At 36.9% G+C, this 18,597-nt stretch overlaps 2 protein-coding genes across 2 annotated transcripts; one reads left to right on the top strand and one right to left on the bottom strand.

Moving 5' to 3' along the window:
• Positions 1-107: 107 nt before the first annotated feature.
• Positions 108-13,187, top strand: pcsk1nl (proprotein convertase subtilisin/kexin type 1 inhibitor, like). The gene is made up of 3 exons (XM_084086402.1): positions 108-267; positions 9,705-10,234; positions 10,906-13,187. The coding sequence occupies exons 1-3, from the start codon at positions 190-192 to the stop codon at positions 11,261-11,263; spliced, it is 966 nt and encodes a 321-aa protein (XP_083942528.1). The 5' UTR covers positions 108-189; the 3' UTR covers positions 11,264-13,187.
• Positions 12,707-18,469, bottom strand: lhfpl4b (LHFPL tetraspan subfamily member 4b). Its single transcript, XM_084086403.1, has 6 exons — positions 18,334-18,469; positions 18,202-18,247; positions 16,566-17,017; positions 15,157-15,390; positions 14,353-14,403; positions 12,707-14,251 (listed from the first exon to the last, which is right to left on the bottom strand). The coding sequence occupies exons 3-5, from the start codon at positions 16,981-16,983 to the stop codon at positions 14,378-14,380; spliced, it is 678 nt and encodes a 225-aa protein (XP_083942529.1). The 5' UTR covers positions 16,984-17,017; positions 18,202-18,247; positions 18,334-18,469; the 3' UTR covers positions 12,707-14,251; positions 14,353-14,377.
• Positions 18,470-18,597: the final 128 nt, after the last annotated feature.

The following is an 18,597-nucleotide window of genomic DNA, read 5'->3' as shown; positions in this document are numbered from 1 at the left end:
CATCTGTAACACGCCATATCACGAACACAGTGTCTCTCTCGCATCTCTCTCCAGAGTAACAGTGAAGCTCCTCCCCCTCTCTCCCTCTCTCCCTCCCTCCCTCCCTCTGTCTCTCTCTGTCTATCTCTGCTGGTGTTCAGTGGCAGCGTATCTCTTCACTGCAGAGGCAGCTACATTCTCTCCTTCAGGATGTCGGGCCTTCTGACCAACTCTGTTCTGCTTTTCCTCTCTCTGACGCTGTTCCAGATCCTCACACCAGAGGCAAAGGTAAAGCAAACACCACACCAGACCCTCATCATGTGTGTTCGGTGAGACCGATTCCTCTATAGCTACATTTTAACCTGCATGTTTTCTTCCTTTTTGCCTCTATGCAGTTAGAATAAAGGTTTGAATTGGCTGGTAAATGCTGATTTCATTCCGTTTCATTACTATTTCATTTTGAAAATGTGTATGCACATGTATTATTGTGAATATAGGAAAGTACACTGTGTACTATTTAGTTGCTTTTTATATGTTACGCTTAGCTGCGTGTTCATTTCTGCTGAACTGATCGAGATCACTCGAGCCAGATTGCGTGAAATAGGGCGTACAAATCATCATTGCCTGGCAACAACAGAACATAATCAACAGGGCTTTACTGGCGAATAGAATCCTCATTAAATTCTGGAAATTTCTCTGAAAGGCAGTGTCCAGAAATGGAGGCTCTTGCAAACAACCCAAGATCACATTAAATATTACATGCATCGTTCAATTACAGAGCTCCATGTTATTTTATGATGAGAGACAGCATTTGTTGATTCTTCTGCTCTATTGCTGATTAAACCAGGACTGTACTATATTTTGTCATTAACTAAATGTAGGTCTATTCAGAGATTTTAAACATAGAATTATTCTATTTAATTCAATAACAAGTGTTAGCGTTACAACAAGTCTTATTTGCAACAATAGGGCCTGTGGTATACTGGTCTCTGGTCTCTAGGATCTCTAGATAATGTATTGCAGCACTGATGCATTGGAGAGATCTGAGGGCAGCTGCTGTGAATTAAAGTAACTAGTAGAGTTTGTTTTGCCATCTGTTGCACTCATTAGCGTGTGCGCTCAGGTTTCAGCACCACGGACAGCAGTCGTCACTGATACAGAGCTGAATATGAAAGCCACAGTGATTTTGGAAATGTGTGAAGGATTATGGGCCGTATCTGAAGGACAACACAGGACAAAATCAATAGTAGAGGAAGCACAATCTCATTAGCAGAACAAACAGCCAGTCTTTCACTCCGAGCGGAGGAGGAACGCTGCCATGGCAACAGCTTTCAAAGAGCACACTCAGTTTTCTCACATCCATCCATCCATTCATACTAGGGATGGGACGGTATGAAAATTTTATATCACGATTATAGTGACCAAAATTATCGCGATTATCAATATTATCACGGTTTTGTTAAAACGAGATGAAAGTGTTCAAAAAGAGTTGATGATCACACTGAAGACATTTCAACAAGTTTTATATTTGAAAATCGACAAACAACAAATAAAACAAGCAGCTCTATGCACTTTTAAAAGCAAGATTCTATTATGTGGCATTTCCTTCCTTATAATGACGGTCGTCAATAGCAACGCATTATAACACCGCGCACATCCATTGTAACGGCCGCCTAGTGTTAAGTAGTGTTCATGACATGAATGTTGATGTGCCTTTAAGATAACTTCTTCTATGGCGTACGTTATTGTATGCATGCTGTTTTTATGTGAGCGCGCACGCACAGTGAGAGTGAGAATGCTCGCGCAAAGAGGAAGATGACCGCTCTACTGCTGACCGTTGTTTTATTATAATGTGTTTACTTCCACTTTGATTTGTAGCGTGTTTTAGAGTGTTTTCTTTTCCCTTTTAACATTCGCTCTTTGACATGTATGTGAAGAGTGTGCTTAAGAGAAAACATCTATAAAAGTCTTGTGGAACTACCAGTTCATTTGCACTGTCTTGTATTCTTCATCTGGGCAGTATCCAAACTCTCTGACAGACGTTACACCATAGCCGTTTCTCAATATGCGTTCTTGTCTGTACTTTTGAAACGTCATCAGTCGCTGCCCAAGTACTGTTCCAATTCAAAGTTCACATCTAGCCAAGTCCAGTTCAAATCCCCGGATGTGTTCTTGATCCGCCCCTTTTACCGAGGATGCATCGAGAGGTGACTTGTGCGAACTTGAGACAGCCAGGTATCCCAGAATGCATCTCACACCAACCATCAAGCGTCAATAGCAGAGGAGAAACCCCGCGTAATTTAAAAATACTGCTGTAATTGTGTCACGAAATGTAGTTGTAAGAGTATTTCAGGCGAGAATGTAGTTGTTTAAAGATCAAATCTTTGGTTTATTTATAAAGATAGCGCCTATTTGAAAATTTGATCTGACGTTTTCGGAGTTGTGAGAACCAGGCAATCGGACACTCGGCGCTCATGTACCCTGCCGAGAACAGCCTTTCCTCGGCTAGTGTTGCTAACGTTTGCCACTGGCTCAGATGTCTCTAGTCTAGTGGTTTAACATGAGATATAAAATCGTTGTGTGTATATCTAACGGGCGATTTATTTATTTATTTATTTTATTTGTCTCATTAATCTATAATTTGTTCCCTGGCAAAACGTTAAGCTGAGGGCAAAGTGAAGTTTCATAGCTTTATTTAGTCTATTTAACTTTAACGTTGTAGCCTAGAGAGCTGACTTTTGTTTGACTGAATCGTTTGCTTTATTATTGTATAGCTTCTTATACCTTTTAGGCTACTTATACTTTTATAATGGTTATTATTGATCATTAAAACTGACATTTAACAAAAAAAGGTTATGTCATTTTATTTTATATATTTAAAACATATAAAATATTTTATTATAGCCTACATTCTCTTCACATGTACATATATAATAAAATAAAATGACACAACCCTGTCTCTTTTTGCTAAATGTTATTTTTAATGATAAATATTATAATGTTTTTTTATTCATCAAGAGTCAGGGTTGTGTTTTATATTTCGTGTTGTTATAAATATGCAGTGAATTTAATCAATTGCGTTGCCTGAACCACATTTGTGTGGCCATTATGTTTAAGATTTTTTTAAATGAAAATGAAAAGAGGCAGAGTGGTGGTTTATAACATATTTTGTTTTAATTGTAGCCTAGATATACATAAAGAGATAACCAGAGTAGCCAGAGCGAGCTGAGTGACGTTATCAAGTACGCCGCTGTTCCATTTCAGAATTATCGGACTTGCGTCCTCCCGTCCTAGGGAGTTCGTTCTCCTGAGTCGAACTTGTCAAGTCCGAACTACCAAGGACTCAAGTCCTAACTTTGCGTACTTGGTATTGAGAAACGGCTCATGTATCGCAACGGACGCGCTCTCTCGTTTCATTCAAATACAACTTGCCGTCTTGCGTCTCCGTTTTTAATTGTATTGAAAATTAAATCAGAGTTGATTTATTGTTTACATAGTTTGATAATATTGTTGTGATCATCTTGTCTGAATCATTGTTTTGTACGCTGAACATAATGGATTTATAAACAGGTAAGATTAATCTCAATTCAATGTCCCCGTAATTATGTGGTAAAAAAAAAAAAAAAAAAAATCGGTGTAATAAGTGTATAATAAATATAAATTAGTATCCCTTAAATGTCACTCTTAATAGTCTTGTTTGAACTTGTTCGTTCGTCTTTGGCTCAAAGCCACTTGCTGCGAACTTTTCTTTGCGGGAGCTTCACGTTTATTTCAAGTGATTGATATAAAATAGTTCAACTTAAAACAACATTTTATGCCCAAATATTTCCCAGACGTAGTTTTGGTATTGAGGTCAAAGTTAACTTGCCTTGCGTTCGATATACAACGGTGGGTAATGGTCACACAAGACGACTCGGCAGATTTGAAGTGTTTCTATTGCAGCTACTTTTTCTTGTGCATGTTCTGCTGACAGGGTGACCATCCTCGATTAAGTTTCCCTCCGGACTTTTGTTAAAGCCAAAATATGACCATGACCACACCTCAGAATTGGTTTAAAATGCTGAAAAAACTCCCGAGCACGGTCACTGCCTTCCGCAATTCCTTCTTGAATAAAAAAAAAAAAAAACATTGTGCGCTGCGCCTGCATCAGACTGTTGCTGGCTGAACAGGATCTAAAATCGCGATAATCAAACACGGTTTTAATGATAATTAAATTTTAAACGATATTACTAACCGTCAGTACATTTTATCGTGGTTTATAGTGAAACCGGTAATCGTCCCATCCCTAATTCATACTATCCATCTAGGCCTATACTGTAAAAATGCTTATGCTTCATGTGGCATAACTGATTTTTTAAAAGAAAAAGAAAAATTAATGACTGAAAAACGTTTTTGTTTTGTTTTTAAGCTGCACTATATATAGATAGATAGACAGATAGATAAATAGATAAATAGATAGACAGATAGATAGATAGATAGATAGATAGATAGATAGATAGATAGATAGATAGATAGACAGATAGATAGATAGAAGAAAAACACAGTCACGACTATTTTTTTTTATTTTTTAAATGGACTTTGTCCTTACTCGTGATTTTTCCCTGTTTCTTTGGTAACTCAAAGTAGCGCCACACGTTGCTTTTCAAATTGTCAGGAGTGTAGATTTCGAACTCCTCGTCAGGCGTGGTTGTTGTAGGCGTTGGCGAGGCCATTGTTTTGGTATACAAAATACGCGCTAACCAGGACGCTAACGTCACCTACAGGAGCCCAGATGACTAATAATAGTCTTGCTAATGAGCTCGCGATTCACAACTTCATCAGGCGTGAAAAAGCCTCGGAATCTAAATTGAAAACAACGTTTACAAGCAAACACATTTACAAAAAATAATGCCCATAACAGGTTCGAATATTAAAAGCTGCCTAATATTCGTAAGAATATCATTATTTTTTTAAATATTCAAATTATATTCGAATAACGAAGTTCGGAGTCAAAGCCCTAATATATATATATAAAAAAATAGTATTTATTAATATTTTAATTTAAGTTTTTAAATTTTCAGTTTTCATTTTAATTTTAGTTTAAGTTATCGTAATTTTATAATGTACTTTTGTTATTTTTATTAGTTTGTTTGTTTTTATATTTCTATTTAGCTTTATTTTATTTTTATTTCAGCTTTAGTTTTTAAGTAATTATTATTAGTAATAATTAGTGCTGTCAAATCGGTTAATCACACCTAACATAAAAGTTTGAAAATGTATATATATATGTGTGTGTGTGTGTGTGTGTGTGTGTGTGTGTGTGTGTGTGTGTGTGTGTACACAAACAGCAATCATGTTTTATTGCAGACTTATGTTAGATGCAATTAATCAATTTGACAGCACTAGTGTTAATAATATTAGTATTTTTAAATTTCTAATTCTAATATTTATGTTATTTTATTTCAATTACTGAAAATTATTTTTAATAGTTTTAGTTAACAGTAATAACACTGACTGGCTTACACTTAAACTGTACTGTAAAATGTTTTAATGTAAACAGTTTGTTACACTATTAATATTAATAATATCTAGTACATTTTACAATGACACACAACTGAAAACTGATGTGACGCACTTTGGCTGGAGTCTGCGGGAGTTTAACTAGCAGAGGGTGTTTGTAACTTTGCAGAAAGTTGTTCATGTTAGAAATCTCTCCATTGGTGCAGTAATGCGGCGTAGAGCAGATGGTAAGGAACACCACTTGAACTCATGGACAACAAGATCTTCCCACCACCCACACACACACACACACACACGTCAGGGGCGGGACAGACGTCATAATGCGCCAGAGTGAGTCATCAAATACACTCGCACATCAGCGGCCAGAGGAATCCTGTTCCTTTAGTTTCATACGTCACTATCTGCCTCATTTATTATGAATCATAACAGCCCTGAAATACCACACAAAGCTCAAACTGAAGAACTGACTCAACACAGAAACTGTTTCATTTATCATTCTGACACAACTGATGCAGAATATGATTTACAATAACACAAATCTTGCACAGAGGGTATTTTTTAAACACCACTGCTAGTTGTCTCTCAGCACTCGCTTTGCGATTTCAAATTACGCTGCACACAGAGGGTGAAGGCAATGTCATGACTCAGCACTTCGTTTCTAACCTTAGGCTTGAGCTGAGCTGAGCTGTTCAGTGGCTAACATGAATAGAGAAACAGATTTAAGGCTCTCTAGACAATCAATCACAGCTGAATCGCAGGTCTCCTGTCAGTAATGGTTGACATAGATCATCAGAGCCAGTGACAGAACTAATATACGCTGAAGAAGAGCTGGTTACTCATACTGTCAGAATGTGCTTGCTTTGCACACTACAGTGATTTCAGCTTCTTGAAAAGCAGCTTTCTTTTCTTCTCAATAGTGTGCAAGTGTAATTGAATGCCTGATTCACTGTGGATGGAGAGAAGTGTGAGGATGAGAACAGAAGAGAGGAGAGGAAAACGTGCTTACTAATGCTTCCTCTGAATGAAATGTGGCGAACTGTGACGAATGCATGAATGATTAGTATGTAAAGTGTCACATTGAAGAGGGAGGTGTGTGTTTCTGTGCTCTCAAAGGCAGATGTACTTCAGAATGAACAAATTTAACATGATATTCTACCCTACTGCCATTCATCATACAAATTGTCCTCTGAATATATTAATTGCTAAATAAGATTCAATTACATTATTAAATTGCATTAAATTATTAACAATACAACATTTAATTGCATTAATTCAAAATCTGTTATAGATGATTTCAGTCAATTTGGTCATTTCCTCTAAATTAAAAAAAAAAAAAATTAAATAAAAGTTACAAATAATGAAATAAAAAAGCAGCTGAAATCGCTTAGATCATCTATAACTATTTTTAATTAATTCAATTTCATACCCAAACAAATATGCATCACAAATTTACTGTCATAGACCAAAAATGTAGGCTATACTATATGAATGCTGAGCCCCATTCCATCATTATTGCTATAGATGATGTAAGCGATTTCAGTCACTATAGTACAAACTTTGTTGTTGTTTTTTACTTGTTGATTTAACAATCAGAGCTTGACATTAGCCTTTTTGCTCACCAGCCACTGTGGTTAGAGGTTTTCCAAAATTTCCATAAGGAGCCGTCAACTCTATATTCGCTCTCGCGGTACTTTGGTGTCATTCACCGATCGGTCTGTGCAGCGCCGGTTCAAGTCGAACAAGCCTACATACTCCGGGATATTGTTTATTTCGAGTTGGAGTGACTGTCAGGCACGTGCGAAAGTGAGTAACTTTGGAAAACTGGATCAGCGCTGACTCTGTTTTGAACGATTCAGTCCGATTTGCTGAATTGGTTCAACCGGTTCAAAAAAAGAACCAGTTCAAAAGAACGATTCGTTCACGAACCGGACATCACTACCGTTGTCACGTCACGGAGCATTATGGGTTCCGTTTACAGAATGAAATGGCTAGAATTTATTCACACCTCTAACGTTACTATTGAATCCAATGTATCAGCGCTCAGATTCGTTTCCATGGTGCTGTCGAGTATGACTCGCAGTCTGTGAGGAAAACTTAATGCTATTGGCTATTTGAAAAGGGGGAGGAGCCATTCAATATGTCCCGCCTTAGCTTTCTGTTTCAGTGGAAATTATGTCAATGCATCCATAGATATCATATAATAAAAGCTAGATGTCTCGTGCGCGCTGCTGGTTAATGGAGGTCGACGTCCGCACGTGGCGGCCATCTTGCCACAGGCAGCTCGCTCACTCGTAACATTGTGTTTTAATGCTGCATGTACTTTTTAATAACCATAACTTGCTCAATTTTCTACCGATTTTCAAAAGGTTTGGTTTGTTATAAACGTCAGAGATGTAGTTATAACACTGCATACATATGAATAATTATGTAATAATGTTCAAGCAGTCGGAATTATAACCACGTTAATAATGTCTGTAAAAAAACAAACCGTTTGTAAATCCGTCAAGATTTCAGCGAGATAAGAGTATTTGTGCTGATCACTCACCTTACATCAGGTACCACAGAGCCCGCCAGAAAGCCTGCCTGTGACAAGATGGCCGCCAGTGATGCCGTTCAAGACTCCGCCGTAGGCACTTCAGTGGGTCTTTAAGACCTGACACACGGATCCATTATACTGTTACATATGCGTTTTCTTTCTCAACTGTTTACATTTAGCCTACTTAAAACATACCTGACTGTGTTTAAGTAAATACTTGCCAAGACCTGTAGTATATGCTTGTGCATATAGGCTATTGAAATAATTAGGTCTGTGTTTATTAATGCTATTACATCAACTCCCACTAAAGGGCAGTGTTAGACAAGGTCTCATGTTTTTGATGTAAAAACCACATAAAGAAACCAACGACAAGACCGGCATTTTTACATTATTTGATGTAATGAGTAAAATTATGCGCAATACGCGTAATCCCACCTGAAATTCAAGGCCTGTAACACCAACAATATTCATCCGGAGCAAAAGAAACGAGTGAGTGAGGAGAGATTTGTGTGTCGAGAGAGCGTAAAATTAGTATTGGAAAGCGTTTCAGATATTTCAGAAAATCGATATATTGCACTTAGTTTATTATTTCAGATGCCTTTTTAAAAGACTACAATTCCAAAAATGTATAGTTTATCAATTTCAACCCGCCAAAGTGGCTATAGCCTAGCTATAAGAGTGACTGCATTAACATTACATGTCATTGCTGAAATCCACCCTAATTTGGCGGGTGTTAATATCAAGCCCTAACCAAAATAAAAATAAAGTTTAGCTGAAACTGCCAAAATGACTGAAATCAATTATAGCATCTTTATCCATTTTTAATTCATGTAATTTCACAAATTTACCGCTGGCTAAACCAAAACCCCGCCCACCAAAGACATGTCACCAGCCAACGGAACTAATCTTGCGGCGCCATATACAGAGTAGACCATTGTAAACATAAACATTTATGAATGGAGAGCCCCATTCCATCTTCCATCTACTTACCAATGTGCAGACTCTCTGTCGTTCAGCCTCACTTGTTTCGATGTTTCTCTTCTTCACCTGGAGTTGTTCATCTCTAACCTAATAAAAGTTTTTCAACGGCTCTGATTCAAACGAAAAGTGATACTGAAAGCTGATTGGCTTGAATGGGCGTCATTTGAAAACTGATTGGCGTCATTTGAATATTCATTCTGATTGGCCAGTTTAGTAAGTAGAAGCGTTTTTTTTTTTTTAAGCCACCTGTCCTAAAATTCGAATTGAACAATCGTTCCTTCAGTGATAAAAACGTGCCGCGTACTAAAGAAAAACGTAGTGTAATTTTATGCTTTGTATTTAAAAATATATATATATATTTTTTTGTTGTTCGTTATAGGTTTTAAAATATGGGAAACATGATAAAGATTGGTTAGGCAGATTTAAAAATGTATTAAAAAAAATAATGAAAAATGATATGCGTGTGTGTATGTGTGCGTTTATTAGTATATAGGGCCTGTGTGTGTGTGTGTGTGTGTGTGTGTGTGTGTGTGTGTGTGTGTGTAAGCTAATATACTGTAGCTTTACAAAAATGGTATTTAAGAGTGCAATGCATGTAAATAAAAGTTCTCTGTACTAAAATGTGTTGTTTATATTGCTTTAACATGGAAACAGAAGACATTTTTCACCAATCAGCTGTTGGGTTTGTCTTCCTCCCTCTGTTTCTCAGCCTCTCTCTGCCATGCGTGGCGGAGGTCGCAGCTTTGACAGCCAGGCAGGAGGAGTGCGTCTCCGAAGAGACCTGCGGGATTCAGTGCCCTACGAGGCCCAGATGATGGCTTATCCAGCTGCCGACTTCAAGAGTCGGAGCAATGATCTGTACTACCAGCCAGAGGTCCTGAGAGCTCAAGGTCTAGGACAGGCCCTCCAGCGCTTGGTGGAGAACGACCAGAGGCGGGAACAAGAAGCAGCTTATCTGGCATCAATGCTGCGTCTCCTTAACCAAGCACAGAACAACGGACAGGGCAAACCAGAGGAAGATGAGGAGGATGAGGGGGATTTCCAGGCACCGTACCCTCCGGACTACGATGAGACCGAGCAGGCCGTGAGCATGGCCAAGCCCCAGGGCCTTCTGGATCCTCAGCTTACTCAGGCTCTACTCAACCGCTACAAGCAGGAGAGACTGATGCAGGCTGGACTCGCTCCGACAACCAACAGGATTCCAGAGAGAGAGCAGGACAAAGACCAAGAGATGCTTAGGTAACAGAAACCAAACCAAGGCCTCAGAGTCAGGGTTATAAACTATTACAAAACATTTTGTTCATTAAAATAAAGTTGAAACATATATATTGTTACTAGCTGGAAATAAAATAAAATATTAAATTATAAATAAATTAATAAATGAACTAAAATAGATTAAACATAAATAGTAATGTTACAAAAATAAACAATAGTAACAAAAATAAAATAAATCTTGAAAATATAGTAAAAAAAAAAAGAAAAGCGGTAACACTTTACAATAAGGTTTGTTAGTTAACATTAGTTAACTACATTAGTTAACATGAATTAACAATGAACAGCTGTATTTTTATTAAGTAACGTTAACAAAGATTAACAAACACAGTAACAAATGGATTGCTCATGGTTGGTTCATGTTAGTTAATACATTAACTAATGTTTACTAGTGAACCTTATTGTAAAGTGTTACCAAAAAAGCTAATTCGAAATATTAATAAAAAATATAAATATTAGATGAAAACCCAAACTAAAAGTAAAACTAAATAATATTTTAAAAACTAAAACTAAATGACAAAAGCACATAACAAAATTGCTACAAATATTGAACTAAAATTAATTTGAAAGCTGATATTTTGATTTCATGTTAACTTTAAGCAAACAAACAACAGTATTTCTGTCTTTGCATTGTTAAGGTATCTTGTTGAGAAGATCCTCTCCGGCTTGGCATCGGGTGGCAGTCAGGGAGGCCCTTCAAACCAGCGTGCCAAACGGGACCTGAGCGCCGTGGAGCGATCCGGAGGACCCGTCCTAAAACGCTCCCGCCGCTCCCTAGACTCCGCCCCCGTCCCCCAGGTGGAGGCGTCACTGCTGAGGGTGAAAAGACTCGATGACGACGAGGATGACGACAGAACGCCACATGTCGGCCTGCAGAGAATGAAGCGCATAGACACTGACCTGCCGCCCCCCAAAAAAACCAGCCGCAAGCGCAGAGCCCTGACCTTCGACCCCGCCATGATCGCACAGCACATCCTCCAGTACCTGCCAGCCTGAAGAGTGCACGTGAGAGTCAGAGGAAAACAAGGGAAATGTGGGGAGGGGAAATAGAAGGAAATCTAGACAGACAGAGCGAGCTTACAGATACGCCAGCATTCATTGTCATCTGCCTAAATCTAATCTAATCAGGCCTGCTTGCCAAGGTACTCTGATATGATGTTACTCTGTTTCGATGTTATACTATAATAAATTCCACACACATAACAGCTTATGGAATATGCTTTTTGTTTTCCTTCTTTCTTGCCACATTGTACAGGCCTTTTAATACCTGTTGGTAACCAGATAAGGCTGCTGGTCTCTCACTCAGTTCTTAAAAACAAAACCACAGCTTGACCAGGGTCATGCAAGAGTGCGTTTAGGTGACGTTTCTCATGTGAGTTTCTAAGGGCCATTTACATCTCAGCAACCCAGAATCCCTGAGCTACTCCACAGATTAAAGGAGCGTTTGCCGGTTCTGCTCCTATCACGTTCCATATATCCTTGTGTATCAGAGCTTTACTACAGCTGTCTGTGGGTGTGGAGAACCTCTTTGCCCCATTTTCAGATTATAAGCCAAGCAACAGAGCTCATATTGTACTTTCTGCTGTTAATATGGCTCTATATGGAAAATAAAGTCATTTCTAGGTTGCTGTATTGAATATTTCCTGTAATAATGAACATAAATTAGCCTATAAAACAGCTGTCCATTGATAATTCACAACTTAAACATTGTGAAATCTAATTTACATACACATACACTACCATTAAAAGTTTGGGGTTTATTTTTTGGTCAATAAGTTAATATTTGTATTCAACAGGGATGCATTAAACTGATCAAAAGTGACAGTAATGTTACAAAAGATTTCTATTTCAAATAAATGATGTTCTTATGAATTTTCTATTCATCGTCGACACCGTTTTCAGTTATTCACTGAATAACTGTTTTCAACATTGATAATAAGAAATGTTTCTTGTTTCAGCTTATTAGAAAGATTTCTTAAGAACCACATGAAATATACCATTTTCCACATGAATAAATATATCAAAAATATATGATGTTCATCATGTGTAAAATACAACATATTAAAACTAAAGATTGTTATTTTAAATTGAAATAATATTTAACAATATTACAGTTTTTACTGTATTTTTGATCAAATAACTGCAGACTTGTTGAGAACTCCAAACTTTTGAACAGAAGTGACAAAGACATTTACATCCAAAAAGCAATGAATCTGCACAGAACAAAACCCGAACATCAACCTATGAAACTGCTTAATCCAGAATCAGTCCATTCCACTTTTTTTATTTGATTTCACAAATTAATTAAATTTTTATTTACAGTAACAGTACCAGATCAGTTGGAAGTTGGAAGACATACCTAAATCTACTACTACATCTATTGTATGTTCTTTTAGAAATAACATTTTTTGTTTGAAACAAATGATTGAGAAACAAAAATCTCTGAAATATTATATTTATTGCAGAAGATATCTGGTACAGGTTTAAACAGCACAACACATCAGATCAGCTGCTTTATACAGCAATAAGCAGCACTATGTGTGTTTAGGCTCGTCTAAATGTCAAACAGTGAGTTTCCTGTCCTCTCTTTCTCTGATTGGCTGTTACAGTGGTGTGTCATCTTAATGTCATTTGCATCCTATCCGAGCTTGATGAAATGTTTTTTGTCCTCCTTGGCTTGGCTTTGAAACACTATGTCTGATAATAACTAACCACTGTCCCAACTTTCATGCCCTCTGGGTTTGTAATCTGACTATATGAATTTGTGAAGGAATATGAGTATAGTGCTCTGAGTATATAAACGCTTTTCGATATTTGTGCGGTCATAAAATCTTGTACAAAAATACATATCTCTGCACTGCAAGTTTTGTCAAACAACAAAAATCACTGTACGTGCTAATAAAGTGTATGTGAACACCAACAGTTTGTTTAGAACTTTGCATTGCTTTTAAACTGGAAGTGGATTAGAAATTACATCACATTTAACATTTAATGCATTGGCTTAATAAAATCACACAAGCACAACAAAGTGACGACTAAAGAACTTACGTATGTATAAACGGTGGGTGAAGACGATTCAGACGGCATGTAGTTTTAAAGTCGGCATAAAACAGAAGTTGCAGTTGACTTTACTACCATATTATGACATTTCCATAGAAACATAATAATCACAGCAATAATGATCCAATCTTTAAATAGGCAAATAGACTATTTGCCTATTTAAATCCAAGCAGTGACTTTTTTCAGGGCCGGGCAGTGTATATATATATATGTGTGTGTGTGTATCTGTATAGACCAAAGCATGCATTAAGAAAATAAATAGGTCAACAATAAAACTAATTAAACAGATATATAGAATAACAGGTAACACTTTAATTTAGGGTCCAATTCTCACTATTAACCTCTTGCTTATTAGCATGCATATTACTAGGATATTGACTGTTTATTGTTATAAAGCACATATTGATGCCTTATTCCGCATGACCATATTCTACATCTCAATACCTTAATAAACTTAACAACTAATTTACTAACATTAATTCTTTATTGAGGCAAAAGTCGTAGTTAATAGTGAGAATTGGACCCTAATCTAATGTATGACTGAATTATAACACTGAAACTGTGACTACATCTTCAGATCTCATCTTTAATTCATGCACAAGAAATGTCCAGAACACAGAACCAAACATCAAACATCATGTAATTGGAAACAACATTCATTTTGTCTGTTAGACTTGGACTATAACTCAAATAGAAATGCACTAAAGAAAATAACCTTTCCTCTTCTCTATTTGAAGCCACCATTATTAGATCAGACTAATGTTCCTCCGCCAGGGGAGAAAGGACTCGGATACAGTTGCCAGGTGACTGTTTCTACGCAGACAGGTTATGTAAGCTGACTTCACAGGATGATGACGACGTTTCATGTCATCATTATTTGTCGAGAGTGACAAACGTGATGAAACGACGTGATGAAACGGCCACCTGAGAGGGTGAGAAAGAACAGTGATGTGAGCTGCAGAAGAGAGAAGAGAGAGGGTGAATGCTAGTGTTCATTAAAAAAAAAAACTAGATTCCAGTCTTACCAGCAGTTTCTGGTTCGGGCCTCTTTCATGCTGCCAGTAACAAGCCAGTCACTGAGGAGAGAGGAGAAAACAGCATGACTGAAACATCTGGATGTAGAGGATAACATGATAATGAATAGGCTTACATTTAGTACATTTTAAGAATTTAGTAAATTAAGAAAGCAAGACGTACAGCTCCCCATATCACCTTATTACCACAGTATCACAATCAAAAGGAAAGTCAGTTTTTTGTATGTCTGTATTAAAAGAAAAATAATTTGCCAACATTTATTAATATGAATATATGTTAGAATATTATATTATATATATATATACATGTTAATTATATAATATATTAATATATAATATATATATGTTTTATATTGGCATATTATATATATATATATATATATATTTTTTTTTTTTAAATCATTTATATACTATTATAATATTTATTAATATGTTGAATTAGTTTGTATTTTGAATTTATTGTTTTATTTAATATCAGTTTTATTTCAAGTAACAGAAACGATTGTTAATATTTTGTAATATTTTAGTTTCATTTAACAATAATAATAATAATAATAATAATAATGAAGTAAAAAAAAGCATAAAACACATTTATATTTGTATGGATATATATATATATATATATATATATATATATATATATATACACACACACACACACACACATTTATATATATATATATATATATATATATATATTAATTGAGAATGTTTTTTTTATAATTTAGTTTAAAAATCATGCTAACTAAACTCTCTTAAAATGGGCTGTAAATCATGAATTGATTTTCCATTTACCATCACCATCCTTGGCATTTTCTGGCAGCAGGGCATCTTGGCGGTTTCCTAATACAAACGCCAGCATGGAAAGTATGCCGGCATCCAGGACCCCCAGCATGGCCAGTATGTACGCCCAGTGAACGGAGCAGTTCCCTGGGGAGAAACTACTCACACGCTCCCCGCACAGCGCCTGCATCTCAGCACACGCCCATGAGTCTGGGAACAACACACACGCCAGGGCCAAACAGAAGCCTGGGGGGGGGAGAGAGAGAGAGAGAGAGAGAGAGAGAGAGAGAGAGAGAGAATGTGCTACTTAACATATAGATCAGATTTCCAGTCAAGAAGGCCACATTTCAGTGTGGAGATATTCTCAATGTAATATAGCTCTGCAAAGAGGCTGTTATTGAAGGATGGCAGCGCAAACTATATAGGACTCGACAGCAAACCTACAGCCTGTGACCCCAGAGCCTCATTTAACATGCAAAGAGGTTAGCCAATCATAAACAAGCTCATTTACATCCTTCAGAAGTCTTAAAGGTACAATAGCAAAAACAGCATGTTTAACTCTCAGGGTCATAAATCATAAGTAAGGGTCATGAGAAAATGAATTTTGATGTTTTTGGTGCAAAAAAACCCCTGAATAACATGAGGAACCTTCAGACAAAAAACTGCTTTAAAAATATATTATATGAGCTCTTTAGAGGAAATCGATAGGATAGGATTAAAAAAAATAGATAGGATCGATCTATCTATCTATCTATCTATCTATCTATCTATCTATCTATCTATCTATCTATCTATCTATCTATCTATCTATCTATCTATCTCACAGAAGTTGCTACCTCCTTGTGAAACCATTCATTCATTATTTTAATGAGAATGAGTACAAAAAATACAAAAGAGGAAAAATGTGTGATTGCATTACAATGACTGTTTGAGGGAAAATTAATTGCTTGATTGTCATGAAAATAGTGTCACAATGCAAAACAACTTAATGGTCCTAAAACAGGCTTCTTTTTATACCAAGAAATTAAATTTGATTTATATATATATATATATATATCCGTAAGATTTAATATTTCTATTCAGCTAGAAGTGACAGACATTTATAATGTTAAAGAAGATTTCTATTTTATATAAATGTTTTATCTCGTGTTTATCTAAACCTAATTTTACAAATGCAACACTTTCCACAAAAATATTAAGCAGCACAAAAACAATCAGAAATGTTTCTTGAGCATCAAATCAGTATTTTAGAATGATTTCTGAAGGATCATGTGACACTGAAGACTGGAGTTATGATGCTGAAAATGTAAAATATATCCAGAGAGATCCCAGTTCTTTTAAATGGTAATATCTCAATATATTCCAGTTTTTACTGCCTTGGTGAGCCTGAGAGACTTCTTTGACCTGAAGAAGCGTCTCACCTGCTGTGAGCTGCAGCCAAGCACAGATCTTATAGACCGTTGCTGTATTGCAGAAGCGGAACAGACACAGGCAGCCCACGCTGGCCCACACCATGGTGAGAGACATGCACACCAGCACAGCGGGAGACTGGAAGGCTGGGAGTGGGGTCAGGGTGTGAAGAGACCCACGGCATTCTGGGACGGGCCAGTCAGTCTCCATGCAGACCTCAAAGAGGCCCAGCGTCCCGCTCGGAGGGGCCGGTCCGCCTCCGCGGTAGTGCAGCTCTCGAGTGCCAACCCAGGACGGCTGGATGAGAATGACCACCTCGATGATAGCGAAGCAGAGCGTACAGATGGCCCACAGCACGCCCACCGCCCGCGCGCTCCGGATGAACTCGGTCTGATACAGACGGGACACCTCAGGCGAGTGATGCTGCATGCTGGACACAGCGGCGGCACGAATAAACTCGCTTCTGTTTAATATAAGACAAAAGAATCAACATATTATGCACTCCAGTGACATTCTTAAAAAATTCTTAATGTCTACAACAACCCATATTAAAGGGATAGTTCACCATGTACTCACTCATGTCGTTCCAAACCTGTATGACTTTCTTTCTTCTGCGAAACACAAAAGAAGATATTTTGAAGAATGTTGGTAGGAAAACAGTTTGGCTCACATTGACTTCCAATGTGCTTGTTGTCCATACAATGGAAGTCAAAGGGAACCGATGCAGTTTGGTTTACCAACATTCTTCAAAATATCTTCTTTTGTGTTTCACAGAAGAAAGTTATTCATACAGGTTTGGGACGACATGAGAGAGAGTAAATTAATTTTACTCATTTGGTCTTTAAGAGTTTAGACCACATTTAAGACATAACCATATTTGATTTTGAAGGTCCTGATGTTGGCTGTCTAGACTGAGTTTTTTTTATATATTTTTTTTATACAGAATCGGTTTTTACTCATTATTATTTGAAATGTTACCCTTTGATATCTGTACCAATGGTACAATGATTGTATCATATGATAATAATATGGTACTTTGAAAAATACTAATACTATCATGTACCATAGTTTTTACGGTAACACTTTACAATAAGGTACTACTGTATTAGTTAATGGTAGTTAATGCATTAAGTTAACAAACAAAGAGAAAATCATTTGTTACAGAACTTATTATTCTTTGTTAATGTTAATAAAAATACAACTGTTCATTCTCAGGTCCATTAAATAATATTAACATATATTAATAATGTATAAGTAAATGTTGAAATTACCATTAACTAAGATTAATAAATGTTTTATACTTCTTAGTTTATGTTAACTAATGCAGTTAACTATGATTGAACCTTATTGTAAAGCGATACCGTTTTAATATAATACTAGTACTTTTTTGTAAGTGCATCATATTCATTTACATTACACTTCAAAGAATTCCGGAGCATGTCCATAAAAAACATGGTGTTACCATGGTACGAAGTACAACCACAGTAATTTTAACCCTAAAATATCACAAAGCATTGCCAAATGATAAAAAAATGACATGATGCACAAAAGAACATCTAAGAAAGTGAATGCCTACAGGAAAACGAGCACAAAACCTGATCTCAACATGGTAAACGATGTAAAATAGATGGATGAAGGGTAATTCACCTCTCTGCTCTGGCTGATTCCAGGTCTCTTCCTCCAAAAACAGGAACTGGGTGACAAAATCACATTCAAATGTAATTACTGGAGAGCAGCATCATGTAAAAGCGTGGGAGTGAGTGAAAGAGAGAAATTGACCTGATGGAGGATTGTTCTCCTCCTCTTGCTCCCGGTAGGATCACGGCAGGATGTGCGACATTAAAAACAGGCCCACGCTGGCTGCAACCATCTTCCTCGCACATATGGAGGGAGAAGAGAGTGGGAGAGGGGAGGGGGAGCGCAGGGCCATTCTGATTGGGGGGAGGGTCTCTGCGTGTACACACAAATACACACACGCAATAGCAATGCAATCCAATGAAGCACACACAATGAGAAAAGAGTTACAGCTCATTGATTCTAAAA

This window comes from Abramis brama (assembly GCF_963993115.1).
Source record: "Abramis brama genome assembly, chromosome: 16".
In the NCBI taxonomy this organism is placed as follows: Eukaryota; Metazoa; Chordata; class Actinopteri; order Cypriniformes; family Leuciscidae; genus Abramis; species Abramis brama.
Note: the sequence above shows the minus strand (reverse complement) of the source record. Positions and strands in the feature narration are given on the sequence as shown.